The 20,538-nt window shown below is 41.1% G+C and overlaps 1 protein-coding gene across 3 annotated transcripts in view; it reads left to right on the forward strand.

Annotated features, from left to right (window-relative positions):
• jag2b (jagged canonical Notch ligand 2b) overlaps window positions 1-20,538 on the forward strand; it is a 59,772-nt gene that overhangs the window by 20,824 nt on the left and 18,410 nt on the right. For 2 of the 3 annotated variants that reach the window (XM_023299674.3, XM_023299675.3), the window contains exons 4-9: window positions 11,523-11,780; window positions 12,834-12,894; window positions 15,629-15,759; window positions 17,590-17,709; window positions 18,083-18,196; window positions 19,049-19,162. In XM_023299674.3, the coding sequence (XP_023155442.2) occupies window positions 11,523-11,780; window positions 12,834-12,894; window positions 15,629-15,759; window positions 17,590-17,709; window positions 18,083-18,196; window positions 19,049-19,162 (798 nt within the window). Of the gene's footprint in view, window positions 1-4,652; window positions 4,708-11,522; window positions 11,781-12,833; window positions 12,895-15,628; window positions 15,760-17,589; window positions 17,710-18,082; window positions 18,197-19,048; window positions 19,163-20,538 lie in introns of all 3 variants that reach the window. The other variant, XM_055016131.1, reaches the window with a different exon arrangement.

The following is a 20,538-nucleotide window of genomic DNA, read 5'->3' on the forward strand; positions in this document are numbered from 1 at the left end:
TAGATGACATAAACATGTTTGATAAGGATCCCATAAATATTTTTTTTGATTTTTAAGTTGTCCATCTGTACTCTTGTGAATGGGATATTTCAAGAAAACTTTTAATACATTTTTGCATATTTGGAACAAACATTCACTTTGAAACAAGGATGATCTGATTATATTTTGCCAGCCAAAAGTCACCATATCTTCACACAAAATGTTTTTGGCCATAATTCAAGAATTCATCATTAGAACAAAACCCTGACCTGTCAGAGTATGGATGGAGCCTCTGGGGGTTGTCCACTGGCAGCGGATCCTTTGGCTCCTGTGGGTTACAAGTTGGAGTCTCTGTGGTTTGGGTTTGTTCCAGCACATCCTGTGGATTTTTGGTCATATTGGACTCCAGAGAGGCTGCACAGTGGTTCAGTGGTTAGCACTGTCACCTTGCAGCTAGAAGATCCCTGGTTTGTGTCCCATCTTTCTGCATTGAGTTTGCATGTTCTCACTGTGCAGTGTGGGTTTTCTCCAGGTACTCCAGCTTAGTCCCACAGTCCAAAAACATGCTCAGGTTAATTAGTGACTTTAAATTGTCCGTAGGGTGAATGTGAGTGTGATTGTTTGTCTCTATATGTAGCCCTGTGATAGACTGGTGACCTGTCCAGAGTGTCCCCTGCCTTCACCCTAAGTCAGCTGATAGACTCCAGCCCCCTGTGACCCTAATGAGGATTAAGTGTGTATAGATGATGGATGGACGGATGGACAGATGGAGAGACATGAGGCTGAGTCAAAAACACAGGCTCTTTCTTGTGTTCTTCAAGCTGTTTCTGAGCAGTTTATGTGGTGTTCTGGGGCACATTGTTGTGGTGAAGGAGGGCTCTGCCTGTACTTGGTCTGCAACAGTGTTTAAGTGGCACATGTCATAGTAACTTCCTCCTGAATGCCAGGACCATCAATGGTACTGACTTCCCCTGTCAGTAGTTTTAATGTTGTGGCTGATCGGTGCATGCCATATATTAATACAGAAATGCACTGCAGTAGCCCCCCCAAGACACCTCATATAGAATACAAGCCTTGGTTCGTCTCAGCTATGTGGGCTCTGGCCGTCAGTTGTGACCAGCTGTATCCTGTTTTCCCTTGGTTATGTCCGCTGGGTGGACTCCTGTACAACCCCTTTTTCCCGTCTAAGCAGTAGCCCAGTCTGGGAGGAAGAGGACCCATTGAGGACTATAATGTCTGCATGTCTGGATGCACCTTTGATCTGTGGAGACGGTGGCATTTTTCATGAACCTCTAGTATCTTTCTGTGCAAGCAAGCATGTACATGAATTTGTGTATATACTGGGCCACGCTGTCCTCTCTTGTCCAATTTTGTGCCTTATTTATATGAGATCATGACATCCTGTTTTGTCCATAACATCAAACGCACTTCCACTCATGAATGCAGACAATGGAGAAGAAATAGATTTTGACATCATCGTTCTTTGATTAGACTGCTGCATACCCTGTGTAGTCTCCTGTTTCTTCAGTAATTGTGTACTTTTACAGTAATTAGTCCTGATGTTTCTCATGGATGTAAGGACGAAATGTTGCTTGAAAAACGGTCCAATTGATTTCCTGCCAGTTACTTGCACTTAAGTCTCAGCCAAATCACTATAAAGAAGCAAAATAGATCCAAGACACAAACACATTTTTGACATATTAGTGGATTCGTGTCACTTAGATAACCAGGAAAATGCTTTGGTTTTCATTTTATGCAAAAGTTCAAGCAAAAGTTTAATTTGTATTGCATGCTTTCCAAAAACTGAACTAAGCCTGCAGTTTGGTCACAGACATCAGCTGACTTCAACCTTAGTGTCATGGGTTCAAGAAACAGAAACGTCTAGAACAAATGCTTCTTTCAAAATCTGTGGAAGATCACAAGGGAGTCTGTTTGTAGTAACAAACTTCTTTAAGGTCACAGTGAGCTACATTAGTTATTTTAGCCTTTGCCTGGCAGGTGAGTTGGACAGGTCACCATTACTTTTAATATTTCACATTTAATAGTTAATATCATGGAACTTGGCATTTCATGAGGAGAAATCAAGGCTTTCTTTTTCTTTTTTTCTTCTTTTTTTTTTTACAGTAAAAGGTCACAGGCCAAATTCAGTTGAACAAAATATGTGCAGAATATTGGCTGTCTGACGAAAACAATTGATAGTTTTGTTCAGTTAATTTTAGTTGGTCAGTTGATATTCTAGGTCTATCACCAAATTCAGCTGTGTTAGGGAAGTATAGTGGTATGTTTTGGAAGAATAAAAAAGTCATTTCAAACCAGAGGAGAGCCACAGTGGGATACTATTCATCAGTACTTCTAAAATATTCAACTTCATCAAAGTTATAAAACTCTCATCAACAATCATAATGTTTTTGATCAGTAATTACTTTGCTTCCCAACTAATATTTACATGTTCACTTCAGAGCTTGGGACTGTCATCTAGTCATCGAATAGAATGGAATTTATTGCCATTTGCGCAGGTACATCACAGTACAGGTACATTGGAATTCTTGTACGTGACTCTGAGTCAAAAACTCATCGGTAATAGGGATGAACTGTTTGCAGTCCACATGATCTGCACTGGGCTGAACCTCACTCAGCAGACCTGATACTGATATGATGGATCCATATTAAATATATTTTTCTTGCCCATCCCACTCCAAAATGTAATGGTTCTGCAATCAGCTGCACTAATATAGTCACAGTGGGCTATAGACTCAGTTTATAGTGCTGCAGCAGTTTTTGCAGCAGTGTTTACAGATTTTGAGTTTACAACAAAGAAAGCACCAACGTTGGTATGGACACCAAGGCTATGCAATTGGTATTACCAGGCTGGCAAAGGAAAAATTTAGACAAATGGTCGACAATAATTGATCACTTTTAATGACATTTTTTTAAAGACCTGCAGAAAACAGGTTTAATTTAAATTTAACCACCTCATTTTGAATTTAGCCCTTTATTTATCAAGGCAGGCATCTAATGATTTTCATGTTAACAAGGAAAAGCATACACAGATAGAAAAAAGGATGAAGGAACGATCTCAAGTTAATGCATATTAAATAAGGAAAACAAGTGAAACCCAAAGGGGCACAGAGGGCAACTAGAGCAAAGCTGCCACGCCACTTGGGGGTTAACATTTCTAGTGGCTGGCTTAGATCGAGTATCACCAGACAGAGACCCTGCAACCCCCTTTACGTCAAGTCCATCCGCTTGTGGAGCAGGCTGCCCCACAAAGGCAGCTGCCGGTCTTTACCAGCTTCAGCCTTCACCTGTGGGTTTAGACGGTGATGATGAAAGATCCAAATGACCTCAAGACTTTCACAGAGGCCGTTGGAGTGACACAGGGACAGGGGGCTCTGTTATTAGGGGATATGATAGACTGTTAGAAAGCAGGGAGCACACTTGAGGATTGTTTTTGCAGCCAAACTTTATATTGTTGGTATGTGATTTTGTGGCAGTTTGCATCTGATCCATTTAAGGAAGCTTTTGAAGATTCTATCAAGAAATGATTGCTGTTGAACTGTCGTGAATGATCAATCCTGAAGTGCGTGACAGAAGGTGGAGTCAAACTTGTAGTATCTTCAGTTTGTTCATGGCCTTCCAGGCAGCTATTCTTGTAGTTCACAATAACAATTGTAATAGAGGAAGTAAAGTATTGGCGCATTTCTCAAAGTTAAAAACTGGCTGCCTCTAAGATGATCTTTTGTGCACAAAAAGACATATACAAAATAAAATGTTGAATACATGGCATTGTTAGGTCAGTGAGGTATCAGCTTCAACTTGATGTCTGGCCTGAGTCAGCACCAGCCTCTGTCTGGTCCTACGTAAGAGCCTACCAGTGTGTAGGTCTGACAGTCGGATTCCTCTCCTCCAGCGTCATGTCCTCCAGTGTGCCTCTCTTCCCTTCCCCCTGTGTCCTCAGGAAAGGCAGCCGGCTGTTTTCCTTGTGTTTATCGAGCAGGAAGTGGAGTGGACTGGGCGGCCGGGCTCAGTGTTTAGACACTTGGTAGCAGAGACCGGCTTGGGCCCGAAGCCCATTGTTCTCTATCTGGCAACTGCCGGGGGTTATTTCTGTTATTGTTGCTTAATTCTGTCTGACATTGTGTCAGTCCCCAGCAGAGGAAGGTGTGTGTGTGTGTATTTGTGTGTATGCTTGTGTGTCTTCCTGCTTCAGAATGTCTTTGGTGCATTTAGCCCAAAACCATGGAGGAAAGGAACTCACAGATCCCCTATTTCCACAGAGGTTGTTTGCCAGCTTTGGTCCCACTGTGAAAAAGATTGCTTTTTTTCTATAGACTGTCGCTGCAGAAAGCTGCACAGACGCAAACACTGTTTAATGTGAACGTTTGCATGCTAGAGGCTAAATGGTAGTAACCGCCACACAGACAGACCCTTCATGACGAGGCACATGAAGCTCAGTAGGTAATGTGTGCTGCCACCAGAAAATGCATCAATCTGCAGACAATGAATTTCAATTGCATACTTAAAATTCAGTGGGTACTTTATACACACACACACACACACACACACACACACACACACACACACACACACACACACACACACACACACACACACACACACACACACACACACACACACACACACACACACACACACACACACACACCACTCAGCGGACATACACGCTGATCATAGAGGCCTGGGACTGGGACAACGGGACTCGAAACAGTAAGTTTAAACTTTACACACATATCAGTGCTTTGGCTTTGCTACTAGAAATGGAATATTTTAGCAGTCTGAGAAGTTCTCAGTAAGATTTGCTCAGTACGGCATGAGCAGTACTTGATTTTTGATTCCAGTGGTGACATCAGTACTTGATTAACGATACATTAGATGACATAAACATGTTTGATAAGGATCCCATAAATATTTTTTTTGATTTTTAAGTTGTCCATCTGTACTCTTGTGAATGGGATATTTCAAGAAAACTTTTAATACATTTTTGCATATTTGGAACAAACATTCACTTGGAAACAAGGATGATCTGATTATATTTTGCCAGCCAAAAGTCACCATATCTTCACACAAAATGTTTTTGGCCATAATTCAAGAATTCATCATTAGAACAAAACCCTGACCTGTCAGAGTATGGATGGAGCCTCTGGGGGTTGTCCACTGGCAGCGGATCCTTTGGCTCCTGTGGATTACAAGTTGGAGTCTCTGTGGTTTGGGTTTGTTCCAGCACATCCTGTGGATTTTTGGTCATATTGGACTCCAGAGAGGCTGTACAGTGGTTCAGTGGTTAGCACTGTCACCTTGCAGCTAGAAGATCCCTGGTTTGTGTCCCATCTTTCTGCATTGAGTTTGCATGTTCTCCCTGTGCAGTGTGGGTTTTCTCCAGGTACTCCAGCTTAGTCCCACAGTCCAAAAACATGCTCAGGTTAATTAGTGACTTTAAATTGTCCGTAGGGTGAATGTGTGTGCTTGTTTATCTCTATATGTAGCCCTGTGATAGACTGGTGACCTGTCCAGAGTGTCCCCTGCCTTCACCCTAAGTCAGCTGGAATAGACTCCAGCCCCCTGTGACCCTAATGAGGATTAAGTGTGTATAGATGATGGATGGACGGATGGACAGATGGAGAGACATGAGGCTGAGTCAAAAACATAGGCTCTTTCTTGTGTTCTTCAAGCTATTTCTGAGCAGTTTATGTGGTGTTCTGGGGCACATTGTCGTGGTGAAGGAGGGCTCTGCCTGTACTTGGTCTGCAACAGTGTTTAAGTGGCACATGTCATAGTAACTTCCTCCTGAATGCCAGGACCATCAATGGTACTGACTTCCCCTGTCAGTAGTTTTAATGTTGTGGCTGATCGGTGCATGCCATATATTAATACAGAAATGCACTGCAGTAGCCCCCCAAGACACCTCATATAGAATACAAGCCTTGGTTCTTCTCAGCTATGTGGGCTCTGGCCGTCACTTGTGACCAGCTGTATCCTGTTTTCCCTTGGTTATGTCCGCTGGGTGGACTCCTGTACAACCCCTTTTTCCCGTCTAAGCAGTAGCCCAGTCTGGGAGGAAGAGGACCCATTGAGGACTATAATGTCTGCATGTCTGGATGCACCTTTGATCTGTGGAGACGGTGGCATTTTTCATGAACCTCTAGTATCTTTCTGTGCAAGCAAGCATGTACATGAATTTGTGTATATACTGGGCCACGCTGTCCTCTCTTGTCCAATTTTGTACCTTATTTATATGAGATCATGACATCCTGTTTTGTGCATAACATCAAACGCACTTCCACTCATGAACGCAGACAATGGAGAAGAAATAGATTTTGACATCATTGCTCTTTGATTAGACTGCTGCATACCCTGTGTAGTCTCCTGTTTCTTCAGTAATTGTGTACTTTTACAGTAATTAGTCCTGATGTTTCTCATGGATGTAAGGACGAAATGTTGCTTGAAAAACGGTCCAATTGATTTCCTGCCAGTTACTTGCACTTAAGTCTCAGCCAAATCACTATAAAGAAGCAAAATAGATCCAAGACACAAACACATTTTTGACATATTAGTGGATTCGTGTCACTTAGATAACCAGGAAAATGCTTTGGTTTTCATTTTATGCAAAAGTTCAAGCAAAAGTTTAATTTGTATTGCATGCTTTCCAAAAACTGAACTAAGCCTGCAGTTTGGTCACAGACATCAGCTGACTTCAACCTTAGTGTCATGGGTTCAAGAAACAGAAACGTCTAGAACAAATGCTTCTTTCAAAATCTGTGGAAGATCACAAGGGAGTCTGTTTGTAGTAACAAACTTCTTTAAGGTCACAGTGAGCTACATTAGTTATTTTAGCCTTTGCCTGGCAGGTGAGTTGGACAGGTCACCATTACTTTTAATATTTCACATTTAATAGTTAATACCATGGAACTTGGCATTTCATGAGGAGAAATCAAGGCTTTCTTTTTCTTTTTTTCTTCTTTTTTTTTTTACAGTAAAAGGTCACAGGCCAAATTCAGTTGAACAAAATATGTGCAGAATATTGGCTGTCTGACGAAAACAATTGATAGTTTTGTTCAGTTAATTTTAGTTGGTCAGTTGATATTCTAGGTCTATCACCAAATTCAGCTGTGTTAGGGAAGTATAGTGGTATGTTTTGGAAGAATAAAAAAGTCATTTCAAACCAGAGGAGAGCCACAATGGGATACTATTCATCAGTACTTCTAAAATATTCAACTTCATCAAAGTTATAGAACTCTCATCAACAATCATAATGTTTTTGATCAGTAATTACTTTGCTTCCCAACTAATATTTACATGTTCACTTCAGAGCTTGGAACTGTCATCTAGTCATCGAATAGAATTTATTTTCATTTGCGCAGGTACATCACAGTACAGGTACATTGGAATTCTTGTACGTGACTCTGAGTCAAAAAATCATCGGTAATAGGGATGAACTGTTTGCAGTCCACATGATCTGCACTGGGCTGAACCTCACTTAGCAGACCTGATACTGATATGATGGATCCATATTAAATATATTTTTCTTGCCCGTCCCACTCCAAAATGTAATGGTTCTGCAATCAGCTGCACTAATATGGTCACATTATAGACTATAGACTCAGTTTATAATGCTGCAGCAGTGTTTACAGATTTTGAGTTTACAACAAAGAAAGCACCAACGTTGGTATGGACACCAAGGCTATGCAATTGGTATTGGCAGGCTGGCAAAGGAAAAATTTAGACAATTGGTCGACAATAATTGATCACTTTTAATGAAATTTTTTTAAAGACCTGCAGAAAACAGGTTTAATTTAAATTTAACCACCTCATTTTGAATTTAGCCCTTTATTTATCAAGGCAGGCATCTAATGATTTTCATGTTAACAAGGAAAAGCACACACAGATAGAAAAAAGGATGAAGGAATGATCTCAAGTTAATGCACATTAAATAAGGAAAACAAGTGAAACCCAAAGGGGCACAGAGGGCAACTAGAGCAAAGCTGCCACACCACTCGGGGGTTAACATTTCTAGTGGCTGGCTTAGATCGAGTATCACCAGACAGAGACCCTGCAACCCCCTTTACGTCAAGTCCATCCGCTTGTGGAGCAGGCTGCCCCACAAAGGCAGCTGCCGGTCTTTACCAGCTTCAGCCTTCACCTGTGGGTTTAGACGGTGATGATGAAAGATCCAAATGACCTCAAGACTTTCACAGAGGCCGTTGGAGTGACACAGGGACAGGGGGCTCTGTTATTAGGGGATATGATAGACTGTTATAAAGCAGGGAGCACACTTGAGGATTGTTTTTGCAGCCAAACTTTATATTGTTGGTATGTGATTTTGTGGCAGTTTGCATCTGATCCATTTAAGGAAGATTTTGAAGATTCTATCAAGAAATGATTGCTGTTGAACTGTCGTGAATGATCAGTCCTGAAGTGCGTGACAGAAGGTGGAGTCAAACTTGTAGTATCTTCAGTTTGTTCATGGCCTTCCAGGCAGCTATTCTTGTAGTTCACAATAACAATTGTAATAGAGGAAGTAAAGTATTGGCGCATTTCTCAAAGTTAAAAACTGGCTGCCTCTAAGATGATCTTTTGTGCACAAAAGGACATATACAAAATAAAATGTTGAATACATGGCATTGTTAGGTCAGTGAGGTATCAGCTTCAACTTGATGTCTGGCCTGAGTCAGCACCAGCCTCTGTCTGGTCCTACGTAAGAGCCTACCAGTGTGTAGGTCTGACAGTCGGATTCCTCTCCTCCAGCGTCATGTCCTCCAGTGTGCCTCTCTTCCCTTCCCCCTGTGTCCTCAGGAAAGGCAGCCGGCTGTTTTCCTTGTGTTTATCGAGCAGGAAGTGGAGTGGACTGGGCGGCCGGGCTCAGTGTTTAGACACTTGGTAGCAGAGACCGGCTTGGGCCCGAAGCCCATTGTTCTCTATCTGGCAACTGCCGGGGGTTATTTCTGTTATTGTTGCTTAATTCTGTCTGACATTGTGTCAGTCCCCAGCAGAGGAAGGTGTGTGTGTGTATTTGTGTGTATGCATGTGTGTCTTCCTGCTTCAGAATGTCTTTGGTGCATTTAGCCCAAAGCCATGGAGGAAAGGAAATCACAGATCCCCTATATCCACAGAGGTTGTTTGCCAGCTTTGGTCCCACTGTGAAAAAGATTGCTTTTTTTCTATAGACTGTCGCTGCAGAAAGCTGCACAGACGCAAACACTGTTTAATGTGAACGTTTGCATGCTAGAGGCTAAATGGTAGTAACCGCCACACAGACAGACCCTTCATGACGAGGCACATGAAGCTCAGTAGGTAATGTGTGCTGCCACCAGAAAACGCATCAATCTGCAATGAATTTCAATTGCATACTTAAAATTCAGTGGGTACTTTATACACGCACACACACACACACACACACACACACACCACAACGTGATATCAAAGCGTCTGTCTGCTGAATAAGAATGCACTGCTTCTTATCTTAGAAGATGCCATATTGTCTGAGTTCAGTGTTTCAAATCACTGTTTTCTATCACCTTCCCTTTCTGCAGGAGTCTCCTGTTATCAGTCTTTGTCAGAGATGGACACATGGCAGCTTTGACTTACTGCATTCAGACAAATGATAACCTGCAGTGTCTTGTTTCTTAACTGATTCCGATCATTTTTTGCTTTAACCCTCAGAACCCCAAGCAGTTTTTGTGCTTTTTTTTTTGATGACTCCTGTCACATTTTTACACCCTGCGTGCAAATTTTTTTCTTGTAGAGACAAGTAAAAAATGTTTTTGTGAAGTACAACATAGTTATAATTCCATAAATTATAAAAAATAAGAAAATGAAATTTGCAGTACTTAAATGATTTATTTCACAGAAATTGAAATATGCTGAAATCAATGTGTACAACATGTACAGCAGGTGTTGACAGAAGTGAGAACGTAACTCTGCATACTAGATTTCTAATTTGTTTCTATACTCGTCTCCTCTCAGCATGTTTGCCTTGATGCTTGCTCTTATAAAGCAGGCAATTGGCTTTTTGGGAGATGAGCCGAACGTGTGTCTTACAACCGCCATCTTTTGCGTTACAGAATTCTCCCACAGATTTCTATTTAGGATTCTTTAAATGGCAAGACTCTGCCTTATAAGGTATCTGGCTGAATCCATCCAGATGAAGATTTTTCTGGTCCTCTGATCAGTTGGGTTAGAAGATAACAGCTCATGTAGAGGTGGTGACAGTCATCAAACATGAAATAACTGATTTGTTTTTGGCAATTTAGAGACAACAGAAACAAATTGAACTATCATCAACTTTTTAAGTTGATATAACAAACCTTTTTGGAAAGGAATGCTTATTTACGTATCCAGTTTTAAGAGGCGACATTAGCTATTGTGTTTTGGCCACAGGTCTGTTTTTGGTCTCTAGATACTCCTGAGGGGAATATCTGGCCCGTTGATGGCATGGTTGGTGTGGCATGGTTGGTATGGCAAAATAAGCAACTAATTAAAATTTTCATTTGATTATTTAGCAATGGCTTGTTCCTGTGTCAAAAAAACTTCAATCGTACACTCATGGTAAAAGCTGCAATCAGCACGTTTTGAATGGACTCTTCACTTTAGTATCTCTGGGTGGAGGACACCAAAAGTAATCCAAACCTGTCCAGTCAGCAGAGTGACTGCAAAACTTGAATGTTTTCTCTCAAGCAGATTTGAGAGAGTATGTATGTGGACTATATTGTTCTATGGGTGGGTATGCTCTCTAAACACTGTAGTGGGCACTGTGCACCACAGACACAGGACGGTTAGTAGAAGACAAAAATGGACAAAAGCTCAATCTGAAGCTTAAACCTTTTACAGTAATTGCTTCTTGACATTGCATGCAGCATGAGTGCTGAGTTCTACTGCCTTTGACTGCATTTTACCGGGCATGGGATGTTCTATTGGTCTTTCTAAATGCATTGGTTATCTGAGTGAGTGTGTTTTTGAAGGAAAGGTAAGGTTGTGGTTTCCACAGACCCATGAGCTAGTCATTAAAATGGAGCCCTGTGTGGTTAGCATCACTGCAGACCTTGACGTTTAGATATTTTCACAAGGCGTGTGTTTGGTCCATACATGCCTTTGTATGTTACTGGCTTAAGATGGCTCTTGCTGATCTTATAAAAGCAAAATGCACTGAAGAGTGGGATCGGCTTCAAATGAACATGTATTAAAACAAGTTGGTGCAGATTGTGTTTTGGTTTTGAACTGATGGAAAATGACAGCATAGACATTTGACATAACTTTGGATTGTTTCCTTTGGTTATGGTTCTTGGGAAACAATGAATTTTTGTATGCTCATGATGCAAAATCTAGTTTTGTCACACTGAGAGGACCTGTTCAAGCCTGTGCAGTGGAAAGGAAATGAATCTGAATGTTATTGGCTCATCTGCAACCTTACTGATAGTCATGGTGGGCTCTTCGTTCTATGCTTCAGCATTGGTGAACTTGGCTCTAAAGTATCAAGCAAAGTATCAACAGCGTAATCAATTTGTGTTCATCTTATCTGCTTTTTTCAGATGAGGACGAGCTGCTGATCGAGCGCAGCATTCACACTGGCATGATCAACCCTGGTGACCACTGGCAGACCATCCTGCACGACGGCCCAGTGGCCCGTCTCGTGTATCGTATCCGGGTGCGCTGTGACGATAACTACTACGGCAACAAGTGCAATAAACTGTGTGTTCCTCGGGACGACTACTTTGGCCACTACCGCTGTGAGCCTTCAGGGGCGCAGGTGTGCCTGGATGGCTGGATGGGTCCAGACTGCCGGACAGGTGAGCTGCTCTGACAACGTGATATTAAACTGTGTTGTGACTGTGAAATGTTATTATTCCAGCATGACTTTGATCTTTTGAAACTCAAGCAGTTTCTCTGTTCTGTAAAAGTGTTGTTCATTCTGAAATGATATCTTTGGATATTCAACTTTCCAGTGGTCATTGAACCCATCATGTGTGAACAGAAACTGTTTGGGGATCAGAGGGTTAATCGTCGTTTATCAAACTTTTAAACATTTTCTGATTAAAGTTCTGAAAAAATGTGAAGATTTACTGCTTTTTTAAAATTTTACAAGCAGGGTATGTTTGGTTTTGAACTGTTTGACTGATTTAAAGATGTCACCTTTGACTCTGGGGACTTTTTTATATTTTAAAGGTTATGAGATTAGGGAGATATTGAAAAAAACATTTGAATTTTATTAGTTGTTTATTAGTTGTCCTTTTTAACGCTGCTGTGCAATGCTTTTAGAGTATTTGCGACAATTATAGATTTACATAGTGCCAGATTTAATGTACATGGGCAATCTGAAGCACTGCATTTACTTGGTTGTCAGATCTAGATTAAAATTTACTAAACACTGCACAGTAGCACAAATTTATGCATGAATAAATGAAGTGTGTGTGACAGTAATGCAGTGTTAAGGTGTAGCAGTGTTGGGGTTGTGCTTGTGGGTGGTGTGGGAGAGTTGGGGGGGCGCCCTCCATAAATCATCCAGCTGACCTTAGAAGACGAAGGGTGAAAAGAGGAGGGGAGTGGATAGGGGCTGGGTTGTTTTTAAGAGGGGGTAGTGTTGAACATGCAGGCTATAAAGTTGTCCTTTCCTCGCCCACAGCGCTGTTCAGGGTGCCATGAATTCTCACGTCTTGTTGCACTTGTTAGAAAGATGGCAAACAAACCAGCCTCTCTGCCTCCCGGTTTTGCACTTTGTTGCCCCCCTTCCTTCCTTATCTCTCTGACCCTGCCTGTATGGGATGGGAAGAAATGTGATATGTCCCACAAGTTGTCTCAATATGAATTTTAAAATGGTTTATCTTTTTCTTTTTTTTTCTCAGCAATCTGCAAACAAGGCTGCAACCTGTTACATGGTGGCTGCTCTGTACCAGGCGAATGCAAGTAAGTAGAGTGGTTGGAGTTCATTTTTTTATATGCAGAAGTGTGACTGTTTCTGCATTTTTTTTCTGCCTTTTTGTCCTGCTGTTATCTAGAGAAATATCACATTACCTGCTGCTTTGTGCTGGAATCACTGTCATATTATACATGCATTTTTGATGAAGTCTGTATTAAAAGGTAGTTTCTATAACACCTAAAAATGCATCTGCAGTAGTGTTACATTTGTTGCAAATGACTTCATTTGACGAGCTAAATGTGTGAAAGAATGCAGGATTTTAGATTCCAAACACAGGCGCCTTCACTTGTCGAAGCCTGTTGTTTTTTTGTGTCAGCCTTTCTCTCCCTTGTGGGCATCTCCACCTCAGTTCAGAAGAATAGGGCAACGTCGCGTCTGCCTTCTTGTATTTTTAGCCATCCAAAATCCTCCTCAGAATACCAAGCATCTCATCAGCTCTCTGCGGCTCAAACCGAAGAAAGGGACTCGTCGGTGTGTGAATTTGACCCCTGCAAACGTGCCAGGAATCGTCAGATTCCCCCCTCATCCGCATTGCAGTCCTCCTTGAAGGGCAAGGGGCAGGAAAGGAAATGAATATCCCACTGTGTTATGTACATTTCCCAAAGTGGAAATGACAGTTAGATAAAGTGACGTTGAATGTCCCCATAGATCCATGTTTCCAGGATGTTCTACATCCCATTGTCATTTGTAAACCCCCCTCTCCCACCTGCCAGATAAAAAGAGACACTTGCCTCACATTATTAAGAAAAGGGGTTTGGCTCGGCGCCGAGGAATGAGGGGATGACCAGTTTTAGGAAACGGCTTCACATTTTTTGAGTCATCCTTATTCCGGTTAGCAAACAGACAACAGTTGTTATTCATATGAAATGTCAAGTTGCAGGCAACAGGAAAAGTGACATGAATAGAAGCACAGCAGTAAAGAGTCTTCCTGCAGTGGCATGAATTTAATGATGCCTCAGGTCACAGAAAGCTGGCATTAAATCCTTTGCAATCTCTTTTCATTCCTTTATTTCATCACAGTTTTATGGGCTTTGCCCCGTTTACCACAGGCTTTTGAGAAACACAAAAGCTGGTACGTGCCTGTTGTTACGCTGCTGCACTGAATCTTTTTATTAGCCCACATTAGGCCTGTTCTGACATATTTCTCAAGAGGCTTGCCGCTGCCCAAGAATCACTTGGATATGCAATGCAACACATTTTTCATCAACATTTTGCAAATTTTGACATGTCAGATTGTCAAGATTTTGGAATGTTCCTCATAAGAAGTAGAACGCCCACATGGGGTTGGTGAGTAATCATGGTGTCAGTATGGACAAAAGTTAAACCACAGAATGACTCTTTTAATACCTTCAAGCTTAAAAAGCAGTAACCAAGTCTCCTTGCTAGACTTCAGCGAGTGTTATTGCTACATTGCTGTCAAGCCTGCTGAAGCTAATCATATACAGTGGAAGAAGCATGCCAAGTATTCCCCTGATGCCCCTCAACCCCCCCAGCCTGAGAATGGCAGAGATTTCTGACGGCCTCGTCTCTCAGAGAGGCAGCGGTGCCGTCTGCAGGCAACTCAAAATAGCCGGCAATTGACAAGACAGCTGGCTCGGCGGCACGACAGCCTTGGAAGAGCAGAGCACTGTCCTGAAGCTGCAGCCTGGTGCACATATACACTGTATGCACACAGTGGTCTCCAGCCCCTCGCTCTCAGAAGCACCGTGCCACCCTCGTAGTCCCCAACCTTCCTCACCCCCAGACTCTAACCTGAGCATGGGAGCCGCTGGAAGTATTCTTAACCCCTCTGGCGCTGGAATGTTACCCTCCACTAAGATTAGTTGGCAGGAAACTTTGGGATGTGTAGACGCAAAAACAGATACAATACTAGATGTGTTTCCATTGCAGGGCAGGTTGCACCTGAAGACTCACTTCAGCTTCAAAATTCTTGGTCCTTTTTGCACCTTTGGTAGCGATTTCAACTCAGTGGTTTGAAACTTGAATAAGAGCAAAATGGAAATGTGTCTTCTTTCACAGACTAGGTTGATTGTAATTAAAAATGAAACAAACAATTTTAGTTTTGAAAACTTTGGTGGTTTGTGGCAGCTTCTCACTTGTTATTTAGACATTGGTAAGCATTCATAATTGGCTCTCAGAGAACATTAACCCTGAATATGTCACATTTTTATTCACTGTGGTGGTGTTTTTCACTGCAGAGAGAACTCAAAAATGTCTTGTGCAGTATACTAAAATTGTATTCCCATAAATGAGAGAAAAAAAGAAACCTTGAAAATGTAAATTTCTTAGATTATTAATTTAACAAAATTTTCAAAACCTGTTGTCAATCTTTTTGGGCATTCAGAGTGTTAAACACACGATTGTCAGTCATAGGTTCCACTAGCAAAAAATGAAATCACAAATCATGCTCTCTTTTAGGTTTGATTTGATTTTATGCAAAGTTGAACATCTTTAATGTTTAGTAGAACATATGAAAATCACTGTATAGTTGTTATGTTTTGACCATTTATGTAAAAGCCTCTTCAAAAGAGAACTTTTTCTCTCCAAAATAATACCATGTGGAATATAGTGAGTGTCTGTCAATCATCTAGTATTTTGGGGAATGATTGTGTCAGAGTGATGAAGAGAGGTAAACACAACAGTAAAGCATGAAGAGATTGTTCAGTGAGCAGGTAGAGGGAGTAGATGAGGAAAATGATTTATGGTGTCTCTGTTTGACAGGTGTAACTACGGCTGGCAGGGCCAATTCTGTGATGAATGTGTTCTTTACCCTGGATGCGTTCATGGGACCTGTAACCTCCCCTGGCAGTGCAACTGTGAACGGAACTGGGGTGGCCTGCTGTGTGATAAAGGTATGAAATTTTTTATTTTTATTATTATTTCATCATCTGTCAGGCTAGACGCTGACAGAATCCCTGCTCTCATTTTATACCTGCCCCAAAGCCAGAGTTGCCTGTATTGAGGAATAATAAGTGAGCGAGCTACTCAGACCAGAAGCAGCAGAAGATAAGTTTTGAAGAAACATTTTCTCACCATGTAAAATGTTAATATTGCTCCTATTGTCTTTACATGCAACCTTACTGTTCCTTGCTTGCAGGATTATCCCCTATCAGTGAGCAGTTTAGTCTCCTGAAATTGGTTTGCTTTTTTTGCTGTCTTCCATGTGTAGGTTTTGGGCATTTTTATAGATCTAACAGTGTTATGTATCGAACAATTCATAGTTTACAGAAAACAACGTGTACTATAGCCAGTTAATGCCTAATTTCAACTTTGTCCATATCAAAGTGGAAATGGTAATCTTCATCTAAATATAGACATGAGCAAGTTATTAGTCTCCTTCTTAGTTTGGTCTCATGAACATGTAGAATTTATTTTAAACTATTTAATAGAGTTGTTGAATTCTTACAAGAATCTCCCCTTTGTGTAAGGTCTGAATTATCACTACTGCCCATTCTCTGACCGGAGACCAGCAGCTGGATAGTTTTACTGCCTGTGTGATCTGAGCAGCAGCAGGGACACCTGATCCCCTCACATCCCTCCGTCACAGAGGGCTCTTCAGGGGATGAGAATGGGTCCTAAGATCCCCAGTGGAGACAGATCCCTGCTCATTTATTTACCAGCCTTTAGGGTGACTTGGCCTTTAGCCTGAGGCTGCTGTGCAGAGATCAGTTAGGGTTGAGCTGAATTTGTTTTGTATCTGGAAAAATCTAATAATGAAGGAGATGACAGATGCATGCAAAACTGTATTTGTACAGATAAGGAGGCCTATTCTATGTACACTACCATTCAAAAGTTTGAGGTCACTTAGAAATGTCCTTATTTTTGAAAGAAAAGCTTTTTTTTTCAGTGAAGATAACATTAAATGAATCAGAAATACAGTCTAGACATTATTAATGTGGTAAATGACTATTCTAGCTGGAAACAGCTGATTTTTTATGGGATATCTGCATAGGGGTACAGAGGAACATTTCCAGCAACCATCACTCCTGTGTTCTAATGCTACATTGTGTTAGCTAATGGTGTTGAAAGGCTGATTGATGATTAGAAAACCCTTGTGCAATCATGTTAGCCATCATGAGATTTCATGGAAAACATGAAATTGTCTGAGTGACCCGAAACTTTTGAACGGTAGTGTAGCTAGTTTTCCATACCTGAATGAAAACTGTAAGAGAGATTGCTCTAAATGGGAACTACTTGACTGTATCCTGTATATACAGTTCAGTCTCAACTATAATGCAGTGCAGCAGAATGGCTGAGAAAACACTGTGCTTCCTGTCAAAGCAGACAGCTGGTGCTCTATGGTGAGTGAAGAAGACTCCGACAAGCTTTCTGGGAGCTCCAGGCACCGACCGAGCAAATGTTGAAACAAGCAACCAGCCTAAACACGGAGTCGATCCCATTAGAAAACACCGACTGACGGTTGTAGTCGATGGCTCCTGATCCTTGCTTTTTGAGCAGATTCTTATATTACCGTTATAGTTTGTATATATAGGTTCAATGAATTTATCACTAAAGGCATGTTATCTTTCTAAAATAAACGTATTCTCAAGCTGTGAGAATCCTTGGGACCCTTGGAGTCCTTATTGCAGATGGACACATTTTGTGTAAAATTCAGGTAGGTCTGATTCAGTCAATCAGCAAATCAGAGTCTCTAAATGTGTAACTGCTCTTCTGTTGTCCAGATCTGAATTACTGCGGTCGCCATCAACCTTGTGTCAATGGAGGAACCTGTATGAACACAGAACCAGACGAGTATTACTGCGCCTGTCCACAGGGCTACTCAGGAAAGACCTGCCAGATAGGTGAGAGGGAATCCACTCTGCTTTCCGTTAAACTGGGCAATATCTGTGGAGAACATATTGCTTATAATCCTTTTTCCATGTACAGTATATTCCCTGCCCTCTTCATCCCTACAAGCTGTACTGCTGTTTTGTTACAAGTTCATTAAGATAATACCTGTCAGAAAATTTTGAGTTTGTAGAAAAAATACACAGTAAAGAAAGTATAACAATTTATTAGGATATGAATATAGAGTTTTGAAACATCCAGCATGACAGTGTGAACACATACCAATAAATTCAGTGTATATAGTAACATAATAGAAATGATTGAGGAAATATGTGTACAGCTCTCTAACTTTTCATCTTGTGTCCACGCCCCCCCTTCCTTCATCAGCCGAGCACGCCTGTGTTTCCAGTCCCTGCGCCAATGCCGGTACATGCCATGAGGTTCCTACAGGCTTCGAGTGCCAGTGTCCGCCAGGCTGGGAGGGTCCAACCTGTGCCAACAGTGAGTCGTCGCACTGCTTTGAAACGCACTTCCACATTTAACAGTTGTATCTTCTCCTCTTTAGTGGAATTCTTCTTCCTCATTAAACACACTTTTGTGATATTTACTGATGAAGGTTTGTTCAGCAGACAGGAGCATTGATTTAACAAACAAAATCACAAAGAAAAGGAAAATTGAATTTCTCATTTTCTTTTACAAAAACAAAAAAATATCTGTAGTAAGTCCAACATTTTTCTTTCTTTGAGACTCTAAGAATACTACAGATATTTCACTCCAAGCGTGTTTGTTTTTTTTCATGCTAGTCTCCTGTCCGTGCTGATGATACACAGCCTGCAGTTCAGCTGAAAAACTCCTGACTGTGGTCATAGCTGAATCCCTCTTGGCTTCACAATTGTGCCAAAGAGAGCCTTTCTTTCTTCAAAAAGTTTTTTTTTACAGAATGTAGTGCTAAATTTTGTTTTTGGAGAATTTTTGTGACACTTGTAGAATAAAGTGATCTTGAAGAAATTTGGAGATTTAAGCTTAGATTTGGTTGAGTTTTCCAACGAATCGCATGTCATGTCATGATTAGTTCAAGGATTGTTTGAAAGGTAAAAATTCGATAATTCTTTCCGTTTTCACAATTTCTGGCTCTGATTGATTAAATAGTCTTGGAAATTACTTTATTTAATTCATTTTGGTGCTTTTCAAACGAGCTGGCAAGTTTTAGGGTTTAGGGGCTAACCTGTATACACTTCCCTTTTTACCTATCTGCTCTCCTTCTAATGCTCTTTATCTATTGACTTAATATCTATCAGTCTTGTTAAATTTGCCTCTAAACTTGAAGTAATCCAAGTGTTTTTATTTCCTCAGATCTGGATGAGTGTGCCTCCAGTCCATGTGCTCAGGGTGGAACCTGTGTTGACCTGGAGGATGGCTTTGAGTGTGTGTGCCCCCCACAGTGGGAAGGAAAGACTTGCCAGATTGGTGAGTGTCGGTTTTCACCCTTTGTGTACATATGCACAAATGGTATTTCTTGTTTTTAGATTTCTGTTTTTTGGCAAGCAGTTCTTCGTTTCTGCTGGGAAATGTGTTTTTTTTTCTTCAGTTTCTCCTATTTGTTCTATTTCCTAAAACAAATAAATGGCCTCTGAGAGATTACTCACTCAGGATAACTGTATTTTTGGATTTATACCGGCAACTTGCAACCTGAGTTCCATGGCCAGAGTACAAGCTGTCAATATCCTGGATGAGCTGGCAGCTGCCCACAGCTCGGCCCCCTTTTTCTCAATGACTTTATGAGCTACTAGTGTGTCTATATCCGACTGTTTGTCGCTGGCAATGGCATTGGCTTCTATATCGCTCCCATCCCAGCAAGCGGACGTGACTAGCGTGAAGCCAGGAAATGGATTACGACCAGTAAACAAAGTTGGTGTGTGTGTGAGGGGGGTAAAGGCAGGAAAGAGATCCCAAGAGTTCAGTGTCATCTTACCTGCTCAGATCTCAGTTTACAGGCAGCTATAGGCCTCCTGTCTTACCTGGCGATTGGTGTGTGTGGAGAGTGTCGGGTTTCAGAGAGAAGACAGGTGTGTGAGTGAGTGTAGCAGGACTCCCTGCAGACTGCACCCCACACCCTCCACCCTTTTGATTTGTGGAGGTGGTGAATGTTTGAGTGAAACTGTTCTGTTTGCACTCATTTAGTCTGTATTAAACCTATGAAAACACTGTTCTGTGAAGCCTGATGGTGAGGTTTTGCATGGCTCTAACAATAACTGCAATCTCTGATAATGTGGAATGTTGAGAAATTCATTTTCAATCTGACGTGCGACCTCACATACATTATACATTACCGTTCAGAAGTTTGGTGTCACTTGTTCTTTTTTTTTTAAAAGAAAAGCAGTTTTTTACAATGAAGATAACATTAAATGAATGATAAATCCAGTCTAGACATTGTTAATGTGGTAAATAACCATTCTAGCTGGAAGTGGCTGATTTTTAATGGAATATCTCCATAGGGGTACAGAGGAACATTTCCAGCAACCATCACTTCTGTGTTCTGATGCTACATTGTGTTGGCTGATGGTGTTGAAAGGTTGATTGATCATATGAATTTCTTCAGGGCCCGTATGACAACATCAAGAAAATTCTGTTGTTTCTTTATATGGGAACCTGATCCATTACTCTGTCAACTATGTTAGCAATTAGAAATTAATTTTCATATTAAGCAAACTGACTGTTTCATTTAAATAGATTTTATATTGATAAAATTCAATGACAATGTCATGTTGCGTAAATTATGCTGAATATAGAAGAAAATAGCATCTGTTTAAAAAAGTCATATTGACTATTTTTTAGTCGTCCCT

Source organism: Amphiprion ocellaris, chromosome 12 (genome assembly GCF_022539595.1).
Source record: "Amphiprion ocellaris isolate individual 3 ecotype Okinawa chromosome 12, ASM2253959v1, whole genome shotgun sequence".
NCBI lineage: Eukaryota > Metazoa > Chordata > Actinopteri > Pomacentridae > Amphiprion > Amphiprion ocellaris.